The sequence below is a fragment of the Varroa destructor genome, unplaced genomic scaffold, assembly GCF_002443255.2.
Source record: "Varroa destructor unplaced genomic scaffold, Vdes_3.0 BEIS01000001.1, whole genome shotgun sequence".
NCBI lineage: Eukaryota > Metazoa > Arthropoda > Arachnida > Mesostigmata > Varroidae > Varroa > Varroa destructor.
This window is the reverse complement of record NW_019211454.1, coordinates 57,263,638-57,289,079: the sequence shown is the minus strand read 5'-3', so window position 1 is coordinate 57,289,079 and position 25,442 is coordinate 57,263,638. Positions and strand designations below refer to the sequence as shown.

General features: G+C 40.7%; 2 protein-coding genes and 1 non-coding gene across 10 annotated transcripts in view; 2 read left to right on the top strand and 1 right to left on the bottom strand.

The window, feature by feature from the left end:
• LOC147758852 (uncharacterized) overlaps positions 1-24,129 on the bottom strand; it is a 32,695-nt gene extending 8,566 nt beyond the window's left edge. Inside the window, exons 1-6 of one of the 3 annotated variants that reach the window (XR_015323170.1) lie at positions 24,062-24,129; positions 19,768-19,800; positions 6,595-6,626; positions 5,586-5,732; positions 3,744-3,993; positions 1,420-1,519 (exon numbers count right to left, since the gene is read on the bottom strand). Coding sequence is in view for 1 of the 3 variants with exons in the window: in XM_086982764.1 (XP_086838890.1) it covers positions 1,450-1,519; positions 3,885-3,993; positions 5,586-5,732; positions 6,595-6,626; positions 19,768-19,800; positions 24,062-24,072 (402 nt within the window). In the remaining 2 variants the exon portion in view is untranslated. Of the gene's footprint in view, positions 1-1,419; positions 1,520-3,743; positions 3,994-5,585; positions 5,733-6,594; positions 6,627-12,311; positions 12,727-19,767; positions 19,801-24,061 lie in introns of those variants that run through there. The other 2 variants (XM_086982764.1, XR_015323169.1) reach the window with 2 other exon arrangements.
• On the top strand, positions 46-24,091 carry LOC111255602 (uncharacterized). 6 transcript variants are annotated; one of them, XM_086982753.1, is made up of 6 exons: positions 11,449-11,565; positions 19,664-19,721; positions 20,287-20,365; positions 21,253-21,395; positions 22,022-22,114; positions 23,353-24,091. In XM_086982753.1, the coding sequence occupies exons 1-5, from the start codon at positions 11,530-11,532 to the stop codon at positions 22,030-22,032; spliced, it is 327 nt and encodes a 108-aa protein (XP_086838879.1). In that variant the 5' UTR covers positions 11,449-11,529; the 3' UTR covers positions 22,033-22,114; positions 23,353-24,091. The 6 variants fall into 6 exon arrangements, with proteins under 6 accessions (XP_086838865.1, XP_086838872.1, XP_086838879.1 ...); XM_086982754.1 differs by lacking the exons at positions 11,449-11,565; positions 19,664-19,721 and adding exons at positions 13,564-16,951; positions 17,697-17,817; XM_086982739.1 differs by lacking the exons at positions 11,449-11,565; positions 19,664-19,721 and adding an exon at positions 46-220.
• TRNAA-CGC (transfer RNA alanine (anticodon CGC)) lies at positions 236-307 on the top strand. The gene has a single exon. It is a non-coding gene; the product is annotated as a tRNA-Ala (tRNA).
• Positions 24,130-25,442: the final 1,313 nt, after the last annotated feature.

Here is a 25,442-nt window from a genome sequence, read left to right as displayed (position 1 = left end):
CCACTATCAAGTACTGCAATCTTGTGAGCCAGTCGGTCCTGTACAATGCAGCAACGGCTTCAAGCGTCAAAGTTTACGTCCAGCCGAAGTTGCACTGCAAGTTTCTGCCTCCGGAAGTGTATCCTAAATTGGTTTAATCCAATAAGGTCCAGTTGGATCGTTTCGAATCCCGAGCTGTTGGACGATGCTTCTGTTTCACTCGCGCTCGATTACTTGCCCGGTAAGATCAAACAATGGGGATGTAGCCCAGTGGTAGAGCGTTCGCTTCGCATGTGAAAGGCCCCGGGTTCGATCCCCGGCATCTCCAATTTTAAGAGGTTCGGTCAAAGATTACACTTATGAACTTACGTACCTGTAGATAATTGTTCTCATGCGTAGCTGGTTTTCTTTACATTTATTAAAACCTTTTTTTTCCACGTTCAAAAGAAATTGTCATCGTAGATCAACTAACAGTTCCACAATTAACCGTTTTGATCATCATTCGATTATTCTTCGCATGAATGTATATATACTCTGCCATGCTATTCTTATATAATACTAAGATTTTAAAGATTTGATTTAAAAAAAAACAATATATATTTTCTGTTTAGTTAAAGTAGGATTATTTGTGGATAATCGAGAATCTTGGTTGTTGTTAAGTCTTACACAATTATCTATAAAAATCGCGCAGGCCTGTACGGTGTTGCGCTCGGGTGAGTACAGGAGCTTGCCGAAGGTTTGGCAACAAGTTCACGCTATTTGAAATGAGATGCGAAAAGTCTTTTAGGAGTGTTTATTAGGATTACGCTGTTAGGTAAGGTAAATCAGCTAGAACCTCTCCGGACGGATTAGGTATTCGTGGAAGATATGAAAAAAATAATTAGTACAAGGGAAATCAGTGAATTTGAATCAACTGTATGCTTTCTGATAAGTGCATTGTGTCAACCCTAAAAGGTAATTATGAAAACTTATCCACACAATAGGGCTAATGAGGGTCAGTTAAGGCAAAAGGCATATTCGAAGCTGTGCGTCTTCAGTTGTTTGAGGGCTCGCAACTTTCACACCATAAATCATAACTAGATAACGACCCAGGCTAAAGCTATGTTTGTATATTTTCCGAGTATTCCTACAAAAATCAGACAATCATCTCAGACGAGCACTATCAAGTAGATGGCTAATACAATGCTTTAAGTAAATGAAAAACATTTTCTAGTACTGTTCTAAAAAATCATTTCTTGAACATCTTCAACCCTGCCTATGGGGCAAGATACAGGATGATATATGTAATTGTTCAATTTTTTGCCGTCGACTACCCCTTCTATCAGTTTGGGCTTCTTAATGCAAATCGCTTATAAGACAGAGTAGCGCTATATACAGTAGCGCTGAACAAACACGGGCAATGCATCCACTTCAGATGCGAATTTTTTGCTTCTTACCTACCTCTTCATTGGCTTGACGTCTTTTTCCCGGCTAATCCTGTTGCCGTTGCGGACCCGCAGTCAACTGTGACGTTAATGTAGAGCTCCAGAGTTCCAGAAGGCTGTAATAGGAAGTAAATAAACTATTGGCTCCCAACGATACTTGTTTATTATTAATTAGCCTTAAGAGTAATCATATGGAAAATTAACAAAGCAATGTAATAGTTACGGCAATACTATTGTCGAAAGTGAATAATCTTTTATATTTCGAATGAGTAGTAGAAGTCCAATAAAAACAGGTTATGTTTCGAAGCATTCCGATCATTGATCGGATATTCCTTATCCAATCGTGATGCAGTTCATGATAATTTCTCATTCAATGATTTCTCTGGCTGCACGAGCTCGCTGGGTCACCTTTCAACGGCAGAAAGGAGTTTTCCGCAACGACCACAACCTAATGCGCGTTATTATAGTTAGGGAACTGCTTGTAGGAAAGCAGATTGATTAGTTCGCAGCAATTGCTTCCACGGTTAGCGGTATTTACGTTGGTGCGCCGCTGCTACCTGTTGCTTACTGTTACATCTGCAGCTGCTGTTATTAGCGTCAACAATTTTGGCGATTCTTTGGTCAACTTTTGTTTCTCACTGATGCCCCCCCTTCCCCCGATGAATGTTCCGTGTATCCTAGTGCTGGCGTAGTTGTTCGCGCCATGCCCGGGTTATCGGCAGCACAGTCCGACACGTGCAAACAGAGGTCTGCGTAGGTTGTGCAGACACAAGCGGCGCTCGCGATGAAGCGATTTTAGCCACCTCAGCGCACAGGAAGGAGCTGGAAGTGGCAGCCCAGACGTCGTCTTCGATTCAACATCACACGACCCCACCAAAGGGGATGATCGCCGGCTCAGCATGATAACGTCTTGAAGGGGTCCGTTTGTGAACGAAGAGATCCCAAAATATAGTCAGTCATATAGATGTATATGTGTACTAGCCGTCCTGCCACAATTTCATCCTACTGCACTTATCTGCCGCTGTCAGCGTTGGCGCCGTGTCTGGTGCTACGATTTTGTAGCGATCGCTAGAGAAACGGCTCAAAGGAGCATGTCAGGGGCTGTCTGACCGGAAAGCTTTGTTTCCTTCGTTTGTTTATGCCATGATGCTTCTCTGGTCATAAGCTCAGCTGTATTTCATTGTCTCGTATTTAAGCAATTGTTGCAGCCTTTGCTATATTTAGGGTGGTATTGCAGCGAAAGACGAACTGGCAGGTCGGTCCGTATGATTAGCGTCTCCTATCTGAGTGATCGTTTACGATACTGATGGCGACGACCATGAAGGCAAAATATGACGAAAATGATGCCTCTTTGGCCTCCGACAAATCAAGTCTAAAACGCCAACGGTACCTTACGCCGCAAAATTGCAAGACGCGAAAAAACTACGTGAGCGCTCGCTATCGGATGGCGTCGCCGGCGGTTCACGTAGTCGCGAGCGCCTGAAGTAACAAACGTCCATTTAAATAAGCCTGCTGCTGTAACGGTGGTAATTATAAGGAGTTTCAGTTTCACTTGTGTTATAGACAGTTCCGCAAATATGCTCTAATCATTTTTGAGCGAACCTGTAAATGGGTTATATATAGTGCTGGTGTACTCCTTCAAAAAGGGATCTGCCTAAATATTCTTAGTTACAATTGTTGTTGATGATGATGATGTGCAAGCATGTATCTATACCGCTGTTGACTTTATTTTTCTTTGTGAATGTAAAGCCATTGCTTTGTTTGGGGGATCGTTTGTGACTATTTGAAAACAATCGGTATAAGCTTATTTAGGGAAAATCGTTTTATGTAAATCGACTATGCTTAGCACGCCTTGGCGGCAGACGCGGCGGTTTACCGTCATGGCGAAACCGGACCCGGCAAAACACCCGTCACATTTCGCACTCAGTATCATCTTATCGTAGCCCATCACGGTTTTTTTCATTTTGATTGAAATTGCACGTCACCGCGTTAAGAGCATACCGCGGTCAGCCCCAGTCGGTCAGTTAGATAGACGGTCAGTGTTGTGCCGCTAATAGGTCATGCTAATGTCCGTATTTCGGTGAGCCATGATGATCTTGAGAACTTCCTGCTTTCATTAATCCCTGTCAGATTTAGATTTAGGTATTCTTGCCCCGCAAAAGATATCCGTCTTCCGTTTCCGTCGCGCTGCTGTTTTTTTTACTCGGTCACTGGCGGATCGTGTTCCACTCTTATAGTCTTCTGTCTTTAGTCAACTTAACAAAGTTATCGGCTGTTAATGACGCCTTGGCCCGGCGCACGTGTTCTGCATAATGTTGTTGCCATTGTAAAGGAACCCACCTCAACAGCGTTGACAATTATAGTGTTACAGAGAGAAACCAGGTTAAAGCCGTTTATCGGTAGTCTGAACGTGTAACTCCGAACCCGTACACGTTCGGCAACCCTTTTCGTCCTTTTCTGTTGTTTGTTTATGTAAGATACCTGACGATCTTTGTTCGGGGACACGCCTTGTCTTCAAGATGAGTGCCCCTACGATGCTTCGTCAGCGTCGCCTGTGATAGCGGCGAAAACAACGACAGCGTTGGTGAAACTGAAGAAATGGCAAAAAAAAAACACATATATAGATGAATTGATAAATTTGGAATCTACTATTAACACTGACAGACCATAGAGACACGTAAGCTCGAAAAAGCGAATAAGTAATAAAGACCGTACCACGATACTTCCTTTAATTACAAATAGACTACTATGAAAGACCGGTAAAAGTAATACGAGGGCGTAAATAAATCAACACGATCATCATCGTTTTTATAATCAACATTATCTGATGCTCATTTAAATAGTATTGGATAGTTGATCACATTGGTTGGAATTGTATGGCCATAGAGCCGGTTACGATAAACGTGAAGGAAAACCACAGCCATGAGGGGTTGGGGGTGGGGGCAATAGATCTGCCAATGAGATAATTCGTTTTTCAGAAAGAACAGAGAGAAGAAGAAATGCCGTTTTGTGTGCTCAAGTTTAAAACGAATTTAAGGCGTATATAATCGTTTTGAATTAAGCTCTGCATATATGAGCTTTGCGTTGGTATCATTCTTCATGAGCGTCACACATTTTACATAAAAGAGCTCATAAATTTTTTATTTATTAGTTTATGATGATGTGTACGGTGTACGATGTACGATGTGTTAACTGTGTCCCACTAAGGTAAGTAAAGCGAATGACTAGTGTAGCTTTTATGAGACCGTCGATTAAGTGAGTCAAGCATAAAGCCTGTTGTAAAATGAAGTTCAGCCCTTGAAAAAGACCTGCTGCTCTGCTCTAATTATTGAAAGTTTACATAGAGCTCTCTGCAAACTGTGACTGATAGCACTATGGGTCATCCCAGACTTCCAATTTGTATTTCTAGAGCCTGACGCCAATGCTCGCTTCGGTTTTCCGAAATTCGAGTCATAATGGGGACGTGCTGATGAAGTCGAACCATGCGCTGTCGATCGCTACGTCGCAAGTCTGTGAGGCTCTTCGAATATCTGCCAGTGTCAATCGTTTCCTTTCGGGCAACATCCTGTAATAACAAATATCCCTAATATCTGATGGGAATAGAAGCATCAGCTCACGTGCGATATAGTCTACACTGTTACGAAGGTTGCTTTTTTTTCTTGTGTTGCCTTGTTCTCTGATTAACAGTGACCAATGGCGATAGTGTGCTCCAGGCAGGCTTTTTATTGATAGTAAAGAGTCGGTCTTGGCTTTGAGGTTTTGAGGTGCAGTCATTACTTCGGTAGTCTTCAACCTTCCTATTTCTGTTCTTAAAATAATTGCACCAGTAATGCAGTGTTGTTTCACCGAAACGATCCCACTGGCGCTTTTCAAGAAGCGAAAATCTAGTCACTGTACATTGATGTTTACCTCTAAATAATATCTTACCCACTAAACTCGTTGATGGCACCTGTATCGTCGTAAACAACCAAAGACCTAGAATAAATAGTTAGAAAATTCCATCTGCTAATTGTAAGTAACTTGAAGTTTGTTCAAATGTTCCCGCCTGCAAAGTTGTTCCGGGTGATAAAATGTGTTCATGTGCTACGTTTGAAAGTGGCATAATTTACATTTGACTCCTCAAATATCCTAATGATCTTTGATAATTACTTACCGATATTAATCATTCTTGTATTGCATTACCTCTACGGTCGATCGATTTGAGCCGTCTGAAGCAACGCGTCCAAAATATACCTAAAGCGTCGCGTGGGAAAAGCGTAGCGATCAGACGCAAGTAAAACTCCGGCGAAGTATTGTTTTCCGACAGAAGCGCCATGTTGCACACAACGGCTAGACCATTGTACCGAAATGACGCACGAAAATTGCAACGAACAAAAATACGTTTCAATATGGTAAATATTTGTATCCTTGCATACGCTGTCAACATACAGCGACGGCCCAAAATCTACTATTTTTTGCTTTCTCTAGAAAAGCATATCGACTTTTTAAATGTGTTCTATATGTAATAAATTGTCGTTATAATCAGCTCGTCCAAATTTATTAGAGATGAATGTCTGATCCGTTAGGCGATTGAACTACAATTTCATTGGGAGACAGGCTATACAAATTATTAAAAAAAATTTGTGGATTTTATGGTATTCCTTTTCCTGGATAAGAGTTGCTCGTTTGTTTCATAGGCTTTATTAGCATAGTGTTATCTAAGTTAAGACTAAAATGTTTCCAGATGTATAGTAAAGACGCTATGACCTGTACGGACCACAGTCTATAGCAATAACTTAGTTAGGCCGCCGATAGACAATGCTCAGATGATGCACCCCCTGATCGAACTTGCTCTAACAACTCACAGAATATTTTTTCTGTTAAGTCATCGAACAAACACTTTAGCATTAGAAAATGGATTGAACTAAGTTAAAAACGCCATTGGCAATAAGGGATTGCAAGGACTAACCACTATAACGTTTGGCAACTTCTGTATGAAATTGTGATTTTCACCGGCGTAAGCGTTGTTGGCAACATTTTAACCGACATTAACTTTAGCCCTTCGAAACCAGTTAACTTCGGAAGCGTAAGAAGATGAAAAAAAAAAGAGAGATTATATATTTGTTTAAATATAAACCGATTTAGCCAAACTAGTTAATTGCAAAGATGTTCGCAGAGAAAAAAATACCAACAGGTGTGCGTTCCTCTTTACCTGGCACGCTCAATGCTGACGATTCGCTGAAACTAAATAAAACAAAAAAAAAAAAAAAAAGAAGAACATTATAAACGAGCATCCAGGTTAGGGTAAGTTTCTTTTCATTATGGTGAAGTTTATAAATGGCCTGCTTTTTTGTGTCTTCCAATAGGCGGCAATCCGATTTTTTAGGTAGTACCGAATAATAATAATAATAGAGGAATTTTCGAAAGTTTAATTTCTTGTTATTAGATTATGGTTTTGTCGTAAACAACCCACAAACATCTCATAAACATATTTTTTTACTCGAATCTCTATTCTAACGGATCGCTGTTGAAAAACGCCCTAGCATTAGATTATCCAGGGAAGGCTATGGCTCCTTCTTAATATATCGTCCTTTTTATACGAACAAACAGCAAGGATGAGCGACTAATTTTTAAATGAAACTATAATACTTTGCGTGCGGATAAACGTTAGCAGGCAATATGATCAAAAAGATTTCTTTTCCCAGTCCATATTTTCGAATGTCTCGTTAGTAGCTAAGGGCATCCATACTATGTGAACTCCTATCAATACACTAAGCGCGGAAGTAGACGGAAAATTACCTTAGCGTGGCCAATTTTCCAGATATAATAAGAGAATCTTTCTATCCGCGTGGACGTTGCGGATGCCCAGACGATAGAAAACCCATTTCGACCAACAAATTGTCCACAAAAATAGATGTGAACTGTGAAGGAAATCTATTTTTCGAGTGAAATCACTTTGGCATGGGAAAGGAGGAGAATGATCAATAACCAATAACGGATGAAGGCAAATGATGCAACGACGGTCATTTTGTGCTGAAACCCCTATACCGGTTGCTATAAAGTATCAAGATAATCTCTGAGTCGAACAGGCCAAATCCCATCTTTTTTTACCGTGTAAATTGTGATTTACGGATATTTCGCATTTTAAAACACAAACAGTCTTTATAGGTCGACCGTGTTAATATGGCAGCTTTGTCCATATCATCGGTTCCACAGTTCGATTTAGTATCTACGACAACTGTAGAAATTTTCATTCCGTTTTCTTCTTTGTTACAAATTACATTTATAAGGCATATTGCAGTGGCATACAATAATAAAGGCCTGTGCGACGAGGTAACACGAATTTCGTCCGAAGCAGGTCATATTATGGTCCTAGGAGTACGCCTTTGCTTGAATGTTACACAGAAGTAAATCGTTTACGTAGTTCTTATATACAAAGATATATTCATCTTAATGCTTAATTTCAGTATGTTCTACCAAACAGAAGCAGATTCACCCATTTAAACACCTAATATCGAAGAATACTTCGAAATATTTTAGGTGGACTTACTTATAAAAAAAAAAACCGTAACTGTTGATGGCTTAAATACGATACCTTCTAGCTAAAATACAGAATCACATTACGTTCGAAGTTAGTATAGCATTGCAATAGCGTACGGTCTATTGACAAGGGTATCAATCTACAATGATGTCGGTACAAAGTCGAGTAGGAGTCATAAGAGACGTTTGCGTATTCGGCCCAAAATACTTACTGTGAAGTACCAAGATATCATAGCACCTTTTTTGGCCGAATATAAATGCTGCGTCCATTTTCTCCCTGACGATTACGATCCACTATGACCTGCTTGTCGTTCGTTTAAAACTGTTTACAATACGACATCTGACGTAGCCGTTATCACTGGGGCTCGCGATGGTGAAATACTGACCAGTGACGATGCGGCTCTGACTAAAGACTTTCAGAGCAACAATGGCTCTGTTAATTGCGTGACTTCAAACGCGACATAACTCCAGAGGGGGTTATATTTGCGTTTCATTTACTGATCTATCTAAGGTCGTTGTAAAGCTATTTAACAGTGACGAGGGGTTGAAATGATCATTTTCGATTACTTCCAACTTCTGGGCCTTACGTTGCCCTAAACACGCACACTAGATACTGAACTCAGATCACCTACGGTTAGTTAGAAATGTTCGCTTTACTATAGCATCCTTTGATTTTGATACGTTACAAAAAGAACAGCATCAGGTGCCATCTCGAAAAGATCTTGAAAAGACCAGTATTATAAAGTTGTTATTGGTTCTTGTTAAAACCTTATGCAATAAAATGAAAAGTTAGTTTTAATAATGACTTTTATTGTCGGAAGAACAAGCAGCCCTTTACTAGCCTGCTATAGAAGGTGAAGGATCAGGTCTTACTAAAGGTAGAGAATTTTCCAACGAAACCAAAGATAGGAGCACAAGGGGCTTCTCTTGACGACAGTCACGCGACCGTGATGATTCATGAAAGCATCACGAATAGCCGATACAACATGTCATAGTATATACAATATTTTATTTGATTATTATTTATATATTATATATAAGTGATGTAGTCGTTCGCCCAATAATTTTCTCGCTCCGCTAAGTGCCTTATTCAAGCAAAACAGCTATAGCGTAAACTTAGAATAAACAGGGGCACGCTATCCGCCCTACAAAACAAGTAAGGACTAGATGTTTGTTTGTATTTAGTCAAGCAGCAAGGGTTCCTTAATAAAATCAGTTTAATTTTTTGTGAAACTATTGTACGTAGTACTGCCAAAAGTGCTTCATGATGATAATATTCACAGATGCATTTCTACTATATCCATTCCAAAGACTCTCAAACTGTAATGTTAGCAATGTTTTGGCGAGCAAGCTACTTCTTTCCCCCTAACGCAGACTGAAGCTCGATCATTTGTATCAAACATCTTCTTTGAGTGCGGTTTAACGTGTAGCATGGAATATATCACCTAACTATTTTGCATGTGGTACAGAATACTAGCATATTATACAGTAAAACGTTTGCATATATATATATATATATATATACAAGGTTATATTATTGTATACGAAGCTTTGCTTTGTTATATAAATGTGTATATACGTGCCAGATAAAAAATGATGTGGCCTGCTTTTATGTAAGGGATGTTTTCAACATAAAACGACCTCATGAGCTTGTTTATAGCATATATTTCTTAGTTGACTTCAGAGAATCATATTTACAAGCGAGTTGTTCTGAAGACGTGAATATGATGAAAACAGTTAGGTTGCACAAGCATGTAACACTCGTGGAAAATCGTTCATACTTTGTGCTTGACTCCGTTTGTGTGTGTGCGTGAGCGAATGTAGCTATTCGTGTTGAATAAGGTTCTCTTTTCGAGCTTAAGTACGCCACTGACGCAATGGAAGAACATCGAGCTTGAAGTTTAAGGATATTATCGTTACCGCGACAAAGACAGGTAGAAGTAGCCATTTCGCTTTACGCTCTGCGATAGCTTTTTCGTTTGTTCCACAGTATGCCGAAACTTCTACAACAGCTTCAGCAAATTATCAACTTTATTCACCATTATTATTATTATCATTTTATTTCGTGTTGTTTATAACTTGCGTCTTGATATGTGTAATAGTTTGAGGATGTGTAAATGTTAAGGGATGTCTCCCCAGCCAAGTTTCTGGCATCGTGCGCAAGTTAGAAGCTATAAACGATTCTTCCGGTTCTCCCTTCCGATGTTGCTGGGGCGCTGAGATAATTTGGATTTTCCTGACCTGATAACTCTGTTAGTCTCGTCAAACGATGTTAACACTGCCGTTACGGTCTAGACAAGGCCCCTAGGTACGCTTCATTGGTAATCCAGCAATAATAATGCATGTACATTATATCACTGACACCATCTTTGCTACCGTAGACAGCTGATACACGTTGGTCAAGACATTAGCGTAGGGATATGAGGCCGTTTGCGTGCGCCAAGAACGTTAACTTCGGTTTCTGTTTAAGTAAATGTTTACTTAAGACAACAAAATTCGGAGCTGAACATTCAAGTGATCTAAAAATGTCTTCAGTTTAGCCGAAGCCTAGAAACAATATGACAATATATGGTTCTATGACATTGAGGGTGGGACAGGAACCATGGGCTGGCTGTCGAGATAGTTGCATCGAGGAACAGTTTTGCGAAAGTGTGAGATCCTTCATCGAAAGAGATGATTTGAGAAAAAAGATCGCTTAGTTTCTTCATCGCCATATGCGCGCGACATAAAGATGTTCGTTCTCTGTCAAACAAGAAGACAAAAATCAAATAATACACGCCGACACGCCTTGGCAGACACTACTGGCTCATTAGTGACACATAATTACAAATGATTAAATCAAATTGTTGGAATTTCATGTTAAAGGTTGGAATCACGAACTTACTCCACTGGGATCTGTACGCGCCAAAGCCAATCGAAATAAGAGCGACCGTGGTGTTGAAACACGCAACGAAATGGCTGGCAGCGCTTCTCGATAGTGAAATAATTCTATTATTATTTCACAATGGCTTTTAAACTTGGTGTCCTTTCAGGTCAGTTAAAAATTAACGCGTCTAGCAGTATAGCTAAAAGTCTAGAGCAGATACTAATAATGCGAAGTGGTCTTAATATATAATAACATAATCGATAACTAGCACTCAGGAAGAAACACATCTCCTCTTAGAAACTACAGTTTCGACAGCAACGGTAGTGGACGACTGTTGGTAGCACCTACACAGAGGCAAACCCAGCGATCTGCCCAGTTCGTTAAACGACGGAAGACACAGGACCGACTAATTTAGCTAAGCCAAGAACGAATACTATGCTCAGGATCATAGGCAGCCTTCGAACACAATGGCTGTCCAATCCACCGGATCAATCGCGTCCAGTATACACCATACATGTGCTCGATAGGTGTATCTGTGAAGAACTGCCGCTAGTTTTGTTGATTTTCCTACTGCCGTTCTGTGTTGAAATGCCATCATCAACTGACGCAGCAGACGACAAAGAGACACTGACAATAACTTAACTTATCATTGAAATGAATCGTAGATGTACTCACTGTGCGAATTAGATGTAATGTTAAATACTCCACCCAGGCACGTTTGAATATCTTTTCAAATTATCCATGCTAAGATTGCAACAAGCAAACAACGGCGTTAACGTATGTACAATGAAATTTTCGGATTCGTACATCTACATGTTTTCAGATTTCGACAAAGCACAAAACGACTGCTAAATGTATATACTCCAACAACTTACAAATTAAATAATAATATAAAAAAGCAAAAAAAAAAACTTAAGAACGTAAATAGGTGTTTTTCACATTTCTGGCTACGTTTTCAACGTAAAAGTATCCACAACACTCTTTCTCCTAGCGAACCGTGAGTGCCGCGTAACGGAACCTGTAGTTCAAGTTCCGTTACGCGGCAGATCCGGAATCGCCGATTTAAGCTCGCGAGATCGTTATTGATAGGCGTTATGTTGTGTCGTCGATCAACAACGGCAATTTTTACTACATCCTCATTGTCACCAGTAAACAACCATTGTTTGTACTAATAAATTTGGCACCAATCAAGAATTTCACGTATACGCATGCCAATACGTATCCAAATAGTTTTAATTTTTTCATTCTACATCATTTCCGTCCGCTCACTATTAATGATCGAGTAGTCAATTATTAAAAAACACGCTACAAGGAAACGTTTCTAAAAACAAAGTGATATTGGCTAAGGACGCAGGCGCGGTTCTCAAAGAGGCGCTCGACCAATTGAAACTCGGGTCGTAAGTTAAGCCAAACGTTGTTAACGTCAAATTAAATACTTCGCCTTTGTTCTAACGAGTTACTGCTATTCGCGCAAATAGAAAAGCTCGCCCTATGTCTAAACAGGTGTTCTATCGTTTACTTACCACATCGCTGTCTAGTGATCTAGAAGCGAACACTGTAGTCTACAGTTTGTTTAAGTCTTTTCTATTTTTAATCTCAGTCATGAGGAAGTTCTCTCAAAGGTTGTTAGGACCGATCCTTCATAGCACTGTTCAACAGCTGATCGCGACTTAGTTTCTGGGAAGCACGCGTCGTGTAACGAACGCCTACGTCGTTTTGGTTTCGTGCGCCAGACCCTATTACTATAACACATCGAGATATCTCGTACATTGCTTTAGTCACGTATAGGAAAAGGTGGATCTGAACCTATTACGCGAAAAATATCACCACGTTGACTCAAACAGGCTCAGTACAATTGATTCGTTTTCAAAAAAATAGAGAAAAGACAGGTCATAGGCCTCACAAGCTAAAGAAGTAGCCAAGAATAGGGTTATATAGGCCATTAATGATTCTGTCGTAAATGGTCAGTCATTCAACAAAATCAGAGTAAATTGCCTGCTTTCTGAGAACGGACTGTGGCTATAGTTAGAAGAGACAAAGCTCTACGATAATTTACTGGCAAGTTAAGCAGGTTATGACTCGTCTACCATAAGTCCACATGGAGTTCTGCGATGCAATGGAAGGTTGGGTTTTTAACGGGTCAACTATTGGCACGTTGAAAAGTCACATCTGTTTGAAAAGTGAATCGCAGTGCTCTAAAGCCAACTTGCATTGAATCCTGTGTATTTATAATGGTTGTGCATGCTTCCAGTATAAATCATTATCTTAGTTTAAATAGACATTTATAGAAAATACACCGGCTGACTGAGTTGTACTCTGAGGCTATGTAGTTACTTTACTCTGAATTTCAGATATGGCCGAACTGCAGTGGCCCACTTCACCTCACCTTAACTTGGCCCATATCATCCTTAGGATAGCTAATGTTATACAATGCGATATACAGAATTAAGGTCTAACATCGGAGTAGGCAAAACAAGCTGTGGCAGAAAAAAAACACAAGATGGTTATCTTGCTTGTTCAACAAAGGTTACACGTTCTAAAATTTTGATAACAAAATAAATTACCAGTAACATATTCCGCAGTGAATTTTTAGCCAGTGTCATTGAAAAGTTCTTTAATCAACGCTCGTGTGCTTGTGGACTTGTAGAACTGTATTTGTTATAGTGCAAATATGCTCTCACTAACCGCCAGCAGGGTCTGGTTTCTCTGAAATAGACCTTCATGGTCCACTTTCATCTGCGGGATATCACTGCAGGATAGTTTCAGGTACTCTTTACTGATGGGCCTTAGCAGATGTATCCTTGCTCTAGGCCGATCACTTTACTAGAACATTTGCCTCGGGAATTAATGTTCCCCGAGTAGAAGGAAAAGCATAATTCTGTATGAATAGGTTTCCAATGATAAATTCAAGGAATACGGAGGTGACCCAAAAGGAGTTACAATGGACAAGTCTTCCAGCGAACACCCTTATTTTATTATAAAATTTGTTAATCGTACCTTCGCTGTTTGACGCACAGCGAGGCAAATCAAGTTACTACGGTAGTTACATATGTATATATGTGTGTGTGTGTGTGTGTGTGTGTGTACTATTTTCTGTTTTCACTTGCCATGGCATACGGTGCCGATATCTGGCATTGCGCAAAGCGCTGCGAGCCCCAATTATTTTTATACTAACATACAAGCTATATGAAAATAAGCAGTACGATTTTTTAGAAATATACAAAACTATGTTTGTTTAGGAGAGTGTGCTAGATAGATTAACTGGTGTGAGTAGTTGCCGTCCTCAGGGGTACCAGAACATCAGCGTAACAGTTGCAAGTGCCTGATCGTTGCAGTCCGGAGAAAATATATTTTTTTCTGCTAATCTCCAAACGGTGCTGCATTCGCGATTACGTTCAATTTAAAAACTGCGATTCGTTGTAGAAGCTATCCACCGGCGCCGGGACCAGGTCTAAAAAGTGAGGTTTTTAAATGATATCGCACTCATGTGTGCATTGGCGAAAGCAGCAAGTAAGAGACATGTATGAGGGCAAAATCTTCTTAAACTTATTAGTGAGCAAGGTATGGAGACAGTATTTATTTTTTATGGTGATCAAACCTATTTACGAAGAGTTCTAGCCGAAACAAATGGGTCCGTTTAACAGAAAAGTTTGACACCAGTAGCTATTTCGTCAAAAGGTGCATAACTTTTCTTGAAATATATCTGCTTCTCACTCATCGATATCAAAAACAAACCCATCATATAATGCCAATTTCATTAGCCCATTCCTACGAATGATGTCAGCCGGTCGGAGTGTTCGAGTTAAGGGGCTCTCCATGTACCAAAGACTGGTATCTTTATTCTGCGCTGTGTTACAAATCGCAGATGCTTTCTTGATTGTTACGATATGACTAACTGTTTACGTAATTAAACTACCTGTCTTGCTGGTGACTACAAATTAGGTTATATTATATTTTTACGTTTTCCGCTACTTGAGCCGTTACGGGTGACTTCAGATAAACTAGATTATAGTGATCGAGCTTGACCCTCGCTCTACTTATGTTTATCCACTGTCCACAGAGTTGTCGGTACAGGCCATGGTATTACCATGCTTCCGAACATCAGATAATCACAACGGCTATAGCTTTTCGATGCGGCGTATTTTCTCTTACGCAGCTATTGTTTTTTGAATGAGAATCTTTAAAATGGCCTCGCCTGCACTGCGCACCAGACTTCAAGTCGACTCGAAAGAAAAATGCAGTGCCCATCATAACCGACCATGAACAAACCTGCTACTTAACAGAAAATGGAGTAAATACAAAAAAGAAAGAAAAAGAGATAAGCTACCCAGTTGACGAGTCCAGCAAACCCATCGCTGTTGCCTGTACAGCTGTTCCTGCCCACCGCTCCAGTAAATATGTCCGCGCTCGTCAAATAGTCATCCTGCCCATATAATTTCGCTACACGACCCCCCACACTGTCCCCCTTGCCCACAAATGCCATCGCGGCTACCGCAGCAGTCAGTGTTGATAGCAGCTGGTTTTTCAACAACGACACGTGGAAAAAAGGGCCAGGAATCCGAACGTTGCTGATACTATATAATAGCAGGCCGGTTTGCATTGACCATGGCGGGCACTGTTCCTTTGGTTTTCGCTAGTGGCTGTGCCGGCTGTAGTAAAGCTTGCACAGAACTTCTCCTTATCCCTTTCCTTCGCATTTTTCCTCTGCTAGTTCGTTGCTGATCGACAAGCAGTGCGGGCTTTTGCAGCGCATGAGTCTGCGAAACAATACTTGTATCTGGTTCAACACGACGCCGGCCGTCTGTCGCTGCAACGCCGCACCAGCGTGCGCCATATGAGTTTAACTCTTTGGTACTTTCGAAGTCATGGAAGCGTTGGTCGTCGTGGCGGCGGCGGCGGCGGCGACGGCGACAACTGCTGCCGCTGCCGCCGTCGTACGGATTTGAGCGGGAGAAAGAGATTTGACGTTGAGTGGAGTTAGTCCGGCCCACTTCTTTTTATGCCTGGTCGCGGCTTTTTTGTCTTCAACTACACGGAAATCCCGTTAAGTTAACAGAAAATAGCAGAAGTGCAAGAAGGAGGCAACGTCGAGGATGCCGTTACCGCTTCTGACGACGGCAAGCAGTGGATGTGGTGGATGAATAACGGAAATGGGCTTGGAGACAAGGGATGCTTGAGTTTATAGGTAGTCTATGATGTGTGCTTGGTGCGTGTTGTGGGGTGTCAATGCTGTCGCTCGTTCCGTTTGTCTAAGCGTGGCAATTTACTGCTCGTATTGCGACATCATCTATCTGCGATAGCTGCTCCGGCACGGCTGTGTGGATACGAGCGCCACGAGGTTCGGTGAACGCGCATCCGACGGCGAAGTGCCTGGTCTTGTCGGCGGCTCATCGACGGCTCTGGCGGTCAGACGCGAAGGACTGCCGGAGCTGTGTGAGCATTTTTATAGTTGGCTTGCGTGTGTGTATCCGAAAGTGCTCGGGATGTCGCGACTGCTCATGCAACTGCTGTCCCCGTTACTGTTGAAGTTCCAGATTATTATTATTATTATTACTACATTATAGAATAACAATAGTGGGTAAGTTATATAAAAACAGACGTGGTTGAAAAAGGCAACGGCCAAATCAGTAGTGTCGCCGTTCGCTCATTATCAGTGCAGGGGGAGCAGGAGCTCTGGCTCCCAACGTTGCTCCGCAGTTAGCCAAGCCGGAAAAGTTCATCTTCCAATTCGTTTTTCTCAAAAAATCAGGAACGAGCACTGAACGGAGCGACAGGACCAGCCACTGCGGCAGCGCCATTAAAGGTACTACTATACTACTGTTAATAGTAATAATAATATTTGGTCTCTTCTCGGGAAAAATGTTTGGGTGAGGATCACCAGAAAACTCAAGATGAAAAAGATTCCGGATAATACGGATGCTACAGCTGCGCTGCAACGCATCGCTACTGTTGTTATCGAGAGACGCTGGCGTGGGTTCTACCCGCAGCGATATCAAAGCTACTTAAACAAATTTCAACGGCGAGGGATTACGATGACTCAGTATGGAAACGAACAATGCAACAGTAATAGCAACAATCATCGTGATGATGACGACGGCCATTATCATCATGGTGAAGATAGTGTCCACCACTCGCCACTGCCAACGTTCAAGAAAGCGCTCCGGTACGTTAAAGGAGTTGATGCGAATCTTGTGCTATTATATAGCTCCTTTTTGGCCATTAGTTGTTATTTTTGGGTACCGGTTTACACTGCCACAAGCACCACACCCAAACTCATATATACGGAGCCTGTGTAAAAGCTATGAAGTGTTTTATAGTTAAACATTAACTGACAGGAGACAACAGAAAACGGGTTTTAAAAAACGTATGTTTAAGGGCAATTACTGAATACTAAGGGAAAAGAGTCGGTTTTAAGAGTTGCACGGCTTTTTGCCCGTATCGAGCACAGTATTTTGCCCCCTAGAAAGACAAATTTGTGTTAGATTTCAGCTGTAAAAAGTAAGATTGATATTATACACAGCTGTTAGTCGCAAATGTGTGCATGTTATAAAATATTATAAGAAGAATGAAAATACTTAACAAAAGATAATTAGCTGGTTATTACGGACAGAAAGGAGGTTGTCAAGGTCACAAATGTAATGATGTCCTGCCTAATGTTTTACGTCGAAACTGGGCGACCAGATTCTAATTTATTTGCACGAAACGTTTGTTAAAAATATCACTTTCTCTATGTAAACATGTTTTTAAAGATAGAGATTTGCGAAAGGAGTTCAGGCTTGGAAAACCAATGAGTAACCGTAAACAAGATCGTTCGTAAGATGTAAAAAATAGCTCGTGAGTACAATCTATTAAAGAAAAATGAATGCTGGAGCTTGTTATTATATGATGTTGATGTTTCGCTCGTGCAGGTTTATCTCCTGCCAAGTTAAACCTAGTCCTTAGTGGGGCAAGTAGAAGGCACCTGTAGTCGACGTTTCGTGTTGCTTTGGTGTCCGCCCGTTGCTTGGTTAACGCGCTAGGTTGAATAAGGTAAGTTTGATAAAACGCACGATCTTCACTGATCCTTATTACAAACCTAATCCGAAACCTACACCGAATGGAAAATTTGAGTACAATTTAATTCGACTCAATTCAGTTTAGGTTTTGAGAAGTTCGTGTCTCACAGAAAGGATCTAATTAGCTGTCTTCGGTAACATTTTAGCTTCAAATTAGCATCTATAGACAGCCCAGCTAGCAATTTTCCCATCGTGACTTCACATAAATCAAGATGATCTCTGAAACCATATTTCAGCTAAAACTAAGTAAAACATAGAAAATGCAACGACAAACAAGCACGAACTAATTTAAAAGTAACCCATGCGATTTGTGGGTCGGCCCGCAGAGCTATGGCCATAGAAAATAAAGGCAGTTGTTAAGTATTTGGCCGCACTGTGAGAGTGTGCTGTCCGAATGGTTGGTGTGTATTTGAGAACTACTATTAAGACATACTTTGAGCGTCTAATATTCGACAAACCTTGGAAAAAGTGGATGCCAGATTTTCTGTATGAACAAAACGAAAATTATGGTCATCTTGCTTAAACATATCTCGTGTGGGAGCTGCTGTAACAGGCGACAGCCCCCGAGACTTTTTTTTAAATACTTACAATGAACTAGAGTATCTTTTACTACAAACTGCGTTCCACCACGACGAGGCAAGACTCCAATATAAACCCAAGTTGAAAAACCCAAGGAATCGTTTGCCTTTGATTTAATGAAGACTCTCACCCCAGCAAAACACGGTTTTTTTCTGTATTTTCTTGCGGAAATGCCTAAGCGCAAGCCCCCGTGTGTGATTTACTAAAAAACAGAATACAATAGTTCTAGGTTACCAAGGGACGGTACAATACAACAAAATCTGGTTAATTTGATGAGTTTTGTTTCGAGAACTGCTTTTTTCACCCGTGCTTATTATATTTAATAAACTTCAGAATAAAAACTGGAACTAGTCGGAGCCCATATTTGGATGCAGCTCTTAGTTAGAACTGCAGATAAGGCAAGACTCGGATTTATCGTACTGTCTCCAAATACAACTTGGCGCATGCAACATTTCTATTTTCGGTTCTCATTAAAGAACAGTGTTAGACTGATGGGGGCCCACCAGCCGCTCTCAAGGCTTTAACCCTGCCTGAAGGAGCGCAGTTGCACTTACTTCAAGATAATGGAGCACACGTTAGCTACTGCTACAGCCGATTTGCAGGAATCATTTAGCGCCGTGGGCATTAGGCCATTCAATTCTTTTCGACCGAGTTTTTTAGATTGAGCCTACTTATGTAGGGGCGATATTTTTCATATTCAGAGGACGGATCCTAACTCTTGAACAAGTGTCGATTGAAACGATTTTTCATTTAATTCATTATTATTCATTTTTTTTTTTATTTATATTTAATTCATTAACGATTCATTTAATGAAAAGGACCCTACCAGAGATATGGCAAAGGAATGGTCGAGCACCACCGTCAGGTACGTCTAGGAGTTTTCGCGAATAGTTAAAAGCGTCGTGCCACATTAAAGTCTAAGACGCGGTAATTGCCGAATTCCTTATATATAAATGAAATTATACATAATGAACATAAATTCGTGTTGTGTCCTTGAAGCCTACTGAGAGTAAACTGTTACAGTAAGTAAACTGGCTAACGCTGTTTTTTACTATAATTACTAAGTAAATAGATGGCTTCTTTATGAACCACTTCTTGCGGATTCTAATAGATACTAAAGCAATATATACTGATAAATTTGCCTGCTAGATAAAACTAACTTAGTTGTTGGCGTCACAGTTTTCAAATAGGTTAAATCGGTTACTGAAATTATCTCTGTTTTACCCTTTCGGTTCTTACAGCGTAATAATCAGTTTAATGATGATATTGGAATCAGTTTGTTTGGAACGGCATTAACGGGTAAAGTCAAAAAATGCTGACAATAGCATTACGTTGAGTAACTTACCTGATATCGTGCAGATCGCAGATGCTAATGTGTCTATGGCATGTTTCCAATAAGGTGTTACATGTAATAAGCACATAAATTAGCAAACACAATAGGGTTCTTAAAAACAGGTCCAAGCCTTATCTATCATTTAACTTCGACAAATAGTCCAGACACTAGTTATCGTCATACAAAATCAGACCCCCAAGGGTAGCTCTATTGACCAATTAGGCAAAGCTGTCCTGCAACGCACAGAGGGGGCGCACTGTTGCGTAGCCAGCAGTGCTATCAAAGTCTGCCGAAGCTTGTCTCAACATAGTGTGGCCTTGCTAAATTGCGACCTTTGCCCAATTGTTCACGTGCGACAAATTCGACGTTTTGTTGAAGAAGTGTCAATAAAAATCGGCCAATTTTTCGCCGCTTCATAGTAAAAACACATAGATTCCAACCGGCCAGAAATCCTCCTTTTTATTCTGACAATCAGGGCCAAATGGAATAACCGTCGTCACGTGAGCTAACAACGTACTTCCATTTTTTTAGGGTCGTTACATCTCACAGTACGCGTACGAGGCTTCGACATAACAGCAAACTCGGGAAGCAACGGAAGACATACGATTAGGTGAACAGTAATGCCAATGTCAATCATCAAGTTCAAACTATGTTTTTATCTCCTTCTCTCACATTTCCTATATATATATATAAATTGGAATGCTTTGTGCAGTCTTAGGCGATATGAGGAATTAAACAGAGGCAAGATCATAGCAGGGCTCAGGGGGCTTAAGTTACTAACTCGTTCATACTATTTTACGTTATCGCGTAGAAGGATTTCTGGGGTGCAACTCACTCTTGTTTAGGCGATAATAACGCGGAATACGGTTCGACGCAGGAGACTACGTCGGCTCCTGTGCTTTAAATAAATATTATTAAAACTTTTTAGGCTTAAACAAGGTAGCTTTAAAATAAATTGTTAAACAAAGACATCATCAAGAGATCGACAACAGAATCTTAAATATTGTTTGCGTTACGAAGTCTATTCGTATAAAGCACTCACTAAAATTTGAGTCATGCCTATTACCCCACACAAAACCTAGGTAACGTCACGTAACATATGAGTAGTATTCGCCTTAATAGTCCAAGACATCCATAATTTTATATATATATATATATATATATATATATATATATAGAGAGAGAGAGAGAGGGAGAGAAGGGGGGGAGAGAGAGAATTGACTAATGGATTCTCAGTTAGTCGACTATTGGTAAATCCATTCTCCTATAGTCGTTTCCTGAAGACAACTAGGTAACTAGATCCATTTGTCAAGTAAGTTAGAAAACCATGCACAACAGCGAATGGAAATTAAGTAGATAGCTCAGAAGTATGGATAAAAAAAATGTAGTCGTAAATTGAAGTAGAGAATTGTTGTTGAACGTAAACAAAACATCCGAACGTTCAAATTTTCACGGTTGTGGCGGGAACCTGCTGATCAAGACAGAAAACGTTTTCAGTGCCTGCAAAGAGAGAATTGTATACGAGCGGCTTAAGAGCGAACAAACGGCAAACAGCATTCGGTCAAGAGCAAGGCGAACTGCAGAACTGTCTCTCCTTGACAATCGTTCAACAAGAAATCGCGCGTCAGGCTATGCTATTTGTAAGTATACGATGTGGACGGAACAATGGTCTTAGTGTCATGAGCTTTAAGCCACAGCTTAGTGGCTATAGTGGGATGAAGTTAGAGAACAGAAATAATCCGATAGGAACTGGGCCTCTTTTAGCCCTCTTTGGCCGTTTCCTGCTCTTTAGCATAAGGTGTTCAGATGCGTTTAGGCACTGTGAAAATTTATATAGCTTGTTTGTTGTAAACTTACGTCTCTAACTTTTACCAGATCTAGTCGAATAAATGACTGCGCGAGTGCATAGCTAGTTCGGTCTTTATATAAAGACGAACTAACTATGAAATAGGTACGATGTGCCACGCCTAATCAACCTATACTCACGTAAAGGCTATTCAAGGACAGAGCACATATATTTGATAGGCTCCATTTAGACTCGAAAATTTATAAAGGGAAACATTTATAGAATTAAAATGTTCACTAATATTAGTTGGGCTGATAGTATGGTCATTGGGTCGCTTGCAGTAACTTGTCTGATATTCTAGACGAAACGATATGCCGTTTAACTTAGGTATAATAATTATCATTATTGATATAAAGCTCTGAAGAAAATTTGAAGAATACTGAAGAAGAAACCACGATTATCTGTTCCATTTATTCATAGCTGACCAGTAAGCAAAAAAGAGTTACAAAGAATTACGAAGAATGGAAAACCAGGACGGAATAACAGGCGGAGTGTTTCGTCAACACGTAAATAGTACGTCTTTCAAATAAATATATTTCAAAATTATCTCATTTGATGTTATATTTGCGATTGATTAAGACTTTCCATATATTGCATTTCTGCCTTTACACGGTTCAGGGGCATATCTTCGGCAAGCTTTTAAAGTTGGAAATGCTCGCAAGGTAGCTATTCGACCCACAAGAATCTTTCTTAAAAAAGCACTACCGCATATCGATACTGTATGCACAGATAAACACGAATAAACATACAAATTCCGAGATGTGAACCGCTTGAACGAATACAGATGACGATACAGTAAAACATGTGTATATTTTAAGGCTCGTTTACGAGCTATCTGGAAGCTATCGAGTTTTTTGTAAAGGAACGGCGGGAATTGATTGTGAAAGCAATTGCTGCGTTCATGCATAACAAGCTTGGGCAGATGGGCCTGCCGAACGGCCAATGCTAGAGATTCCGCAGATAGTTTCAATTAATTATGTTGTCCTAAACTGAGGCCCATGCTAAAGGAAAAAGCGGAATCATCGCTAATTTCCTTCCCCATCGGAGCTTTCATTAGAGTGACCAATTTTTTCTCGAATTAGCCTGATTTGAGTTCATCAGAGTATGTTATGTACGTTGAAACGAAATTAAATAAAATAAACGAATTAGAAAATAATACGAACTTGTAAGCAAGTAATTATAACTTAAACAGTTAGTTCGTCTTGAAGATCGAGCACTTCTTTCAGCTCTTCATTAGGTACAAGAGACGCTTAATAACGAAAACAAAGAGTACATTTGCTGGCCCGCTATATAAGAAAAACTACTCGAAACATCCATAGTTCGAGCGACCTATATCAGTCTTCCCATCAGCAATTTACTGAATAATGGGCATTTCTACATCCAAATTAAGTTGGTGCTAAAATAACACGAAATAATAACATGGATACAATATATCACTTTCGATGCCTGTTTATTGTGTGAATTCATACGGACACTGAAATCTTTATAAGTTACGTAGTGGCGCTCCTGGTATGGACCAATAGATTTTCAGGGCGTTTGACAATGTCTACTAGAGATCCTAATTAATGGTCACCAGAAAGCGTATGATCTGATCTGACTCGGTGGTAAGATCATATAATATGCTTGCTGCCACTGCTGAGCTTAATGCGATATTTACAATATACCCCCGTGTTAGCTGAGTCTGTATGGCTTCTACTATTGGTTCGCTTTCTGTTTAATCCTGCCTCTTGTTTTTTTTTCACGTATTCCAGGAAGAGTGGAAACAATTCTTGGATATTTACCCGTCCGACCAAGCATTGTTAGAAGTTTGTATCACTTTAAGCGTAGTTTATTAACGTGTCACAAGCAGTGACATTGCTGATTCCCAAATTTGAATAACTGCTATAAAACGTTTACTGTATCCCATGTTCTTTCATTAATAGCTACTAGAGCGGCTCATACGGCCAGAATAGGAAAGGCATTGGATACTTTATAGGGCAACAAAATAAAGAATATTTACAAGATTGAAAGCAATCCGCCATAACAACCACTAACGCATGACTGCCATTTTCTACTGTAGCTTGACCGCTGTGGATGAGATGCCTGTAGGCGTCATTGGTTTACAACTGTATAACTGTCGTTAAACTAGCACTATATATATATATATATATATATACATATATAACTCATTCCATAACTGAAACTAACGGAGAGAAGAAGCTTTCGATTGCAGCGCACAAGAGAAAGAAAACGACGACGCTAACAATAGCTGTTGTTAATGGGGCCGTCAGCTCTGGCGCTACTGGTCTGAGGCGGATTGAAAGTATTTGCCGTAGAAAAAGAAACAACAGCAGAAAAGACACGAGTGGTAATGGTCGTAGTAGTAGTTTGTTTACATACTCTTCTATCTATCTAACCAGTTGCCGTTCTCTGAGCGCGCGTCACTTAGCCACCGCGTAACTGTTAAAAAATTTGGCTTACTTTTCTACCATTACGCCAGGGCGGCGCCTATTGCAAGCAGACGCTACCGTTGCTGCTGGTCCTTGCGATTTAACATGAAAATCGTCTGCGACCAAGCAGTAGCTGGCCAGGTACTTCTAAAGCAATTGCGAGCGTTGCTGTTGGTGGTGCTGACGTGGTGGTATTTCGAATCGGGGATACAGGTGCTTCATTTGTGAATGCCTGTCGGCGTGTTGTTGCTGTGCGCGTTGGCGACACCACTCGGTATCGAGTCGCTATTGTCACTTCGGAGTGACGTTTCCCGTTGATCTCTTTGGCTTAGACCGATGACTAGTGGGCCATGGCAGCAGAATCAACCCAACGCCAACACCAATGGCAGCATGGTAGAATCCAGATCCAAGCATAACGAGAGTCATTTCAAACAAAAAGGTGGTGACGGAATAAACAACGAAAGAAATAGCGGCGACAGAGCAAGCAGCTAACTGCCAAAAGCGCGGCATCTTATCTCTAGTCTCATCAGAACCATAGGATTCCGTTCCTACTAACGTCGCCACTAAGTGGCGCCGGATGGTGATGATTCTGACCTCACTGTTAACGTTGTTTTTATTTCTTGCTCAGTACCAAACAGGAATCTAATGTTAGCAAGTGAGAAAAAATGCCAGAGCCGCCAGCTAAGTCAATGTAATTATACTTAGGCGAAGCAGGATAAGGCTAGAATAGCGCCGGCGGTGCTATTGCTGATCGCGGCTTTCCGTAGACTTGAATGAGTGAGCGTAATATTGTGAGCTGGAATTAATGTTTCCCTAATGCTTTTGCTTTGTGTGCTGGCCCACTATTTGTTCTCTTCGCTCTCTATCTGTTTTGCGATTTGATATATTGCTGCAGCGTTCTTACAGCTACGAGGAAATATTAAAGGCCGTTAAGAGAAACGCTGAGCGCACCCTTATGACATAAGGGCTACCGTACGATTTAAAGGAAAAACATCGAAACTGGACAACGAAATCCGGCCCCAGGGTTACAAAGTTAGTCAAGGTTTTGCGACAGGAGATTCGTTGTGCGGCATATTGTCACAGAAGGTGATGCCGCGCAGCTGGTCATGTTTGGGGTCGGGGGGGGGGGGGGTCGCTTAGGCGGGCAGCAATTAAGTGATATGAAACTTCCAAAGAAGATGCGAACACTTGAATAAAGAAAAATGAGATTTAGAACGAGACTCATTGCGTCGGTATAATTAGTACTTGTGTATTTTTGTGGTGCACCACTGAAAGCACACGAAGGAAGATGAGTTGATTCGCTAAATATCCAGAGAAACCGATTTCGATTATCCTTAACTGGTGTTCATCGTTCAGACTTGAAGCTAAATGAAGAATTGATGTTCTGCTCAATAGACAAATGTATCTATATT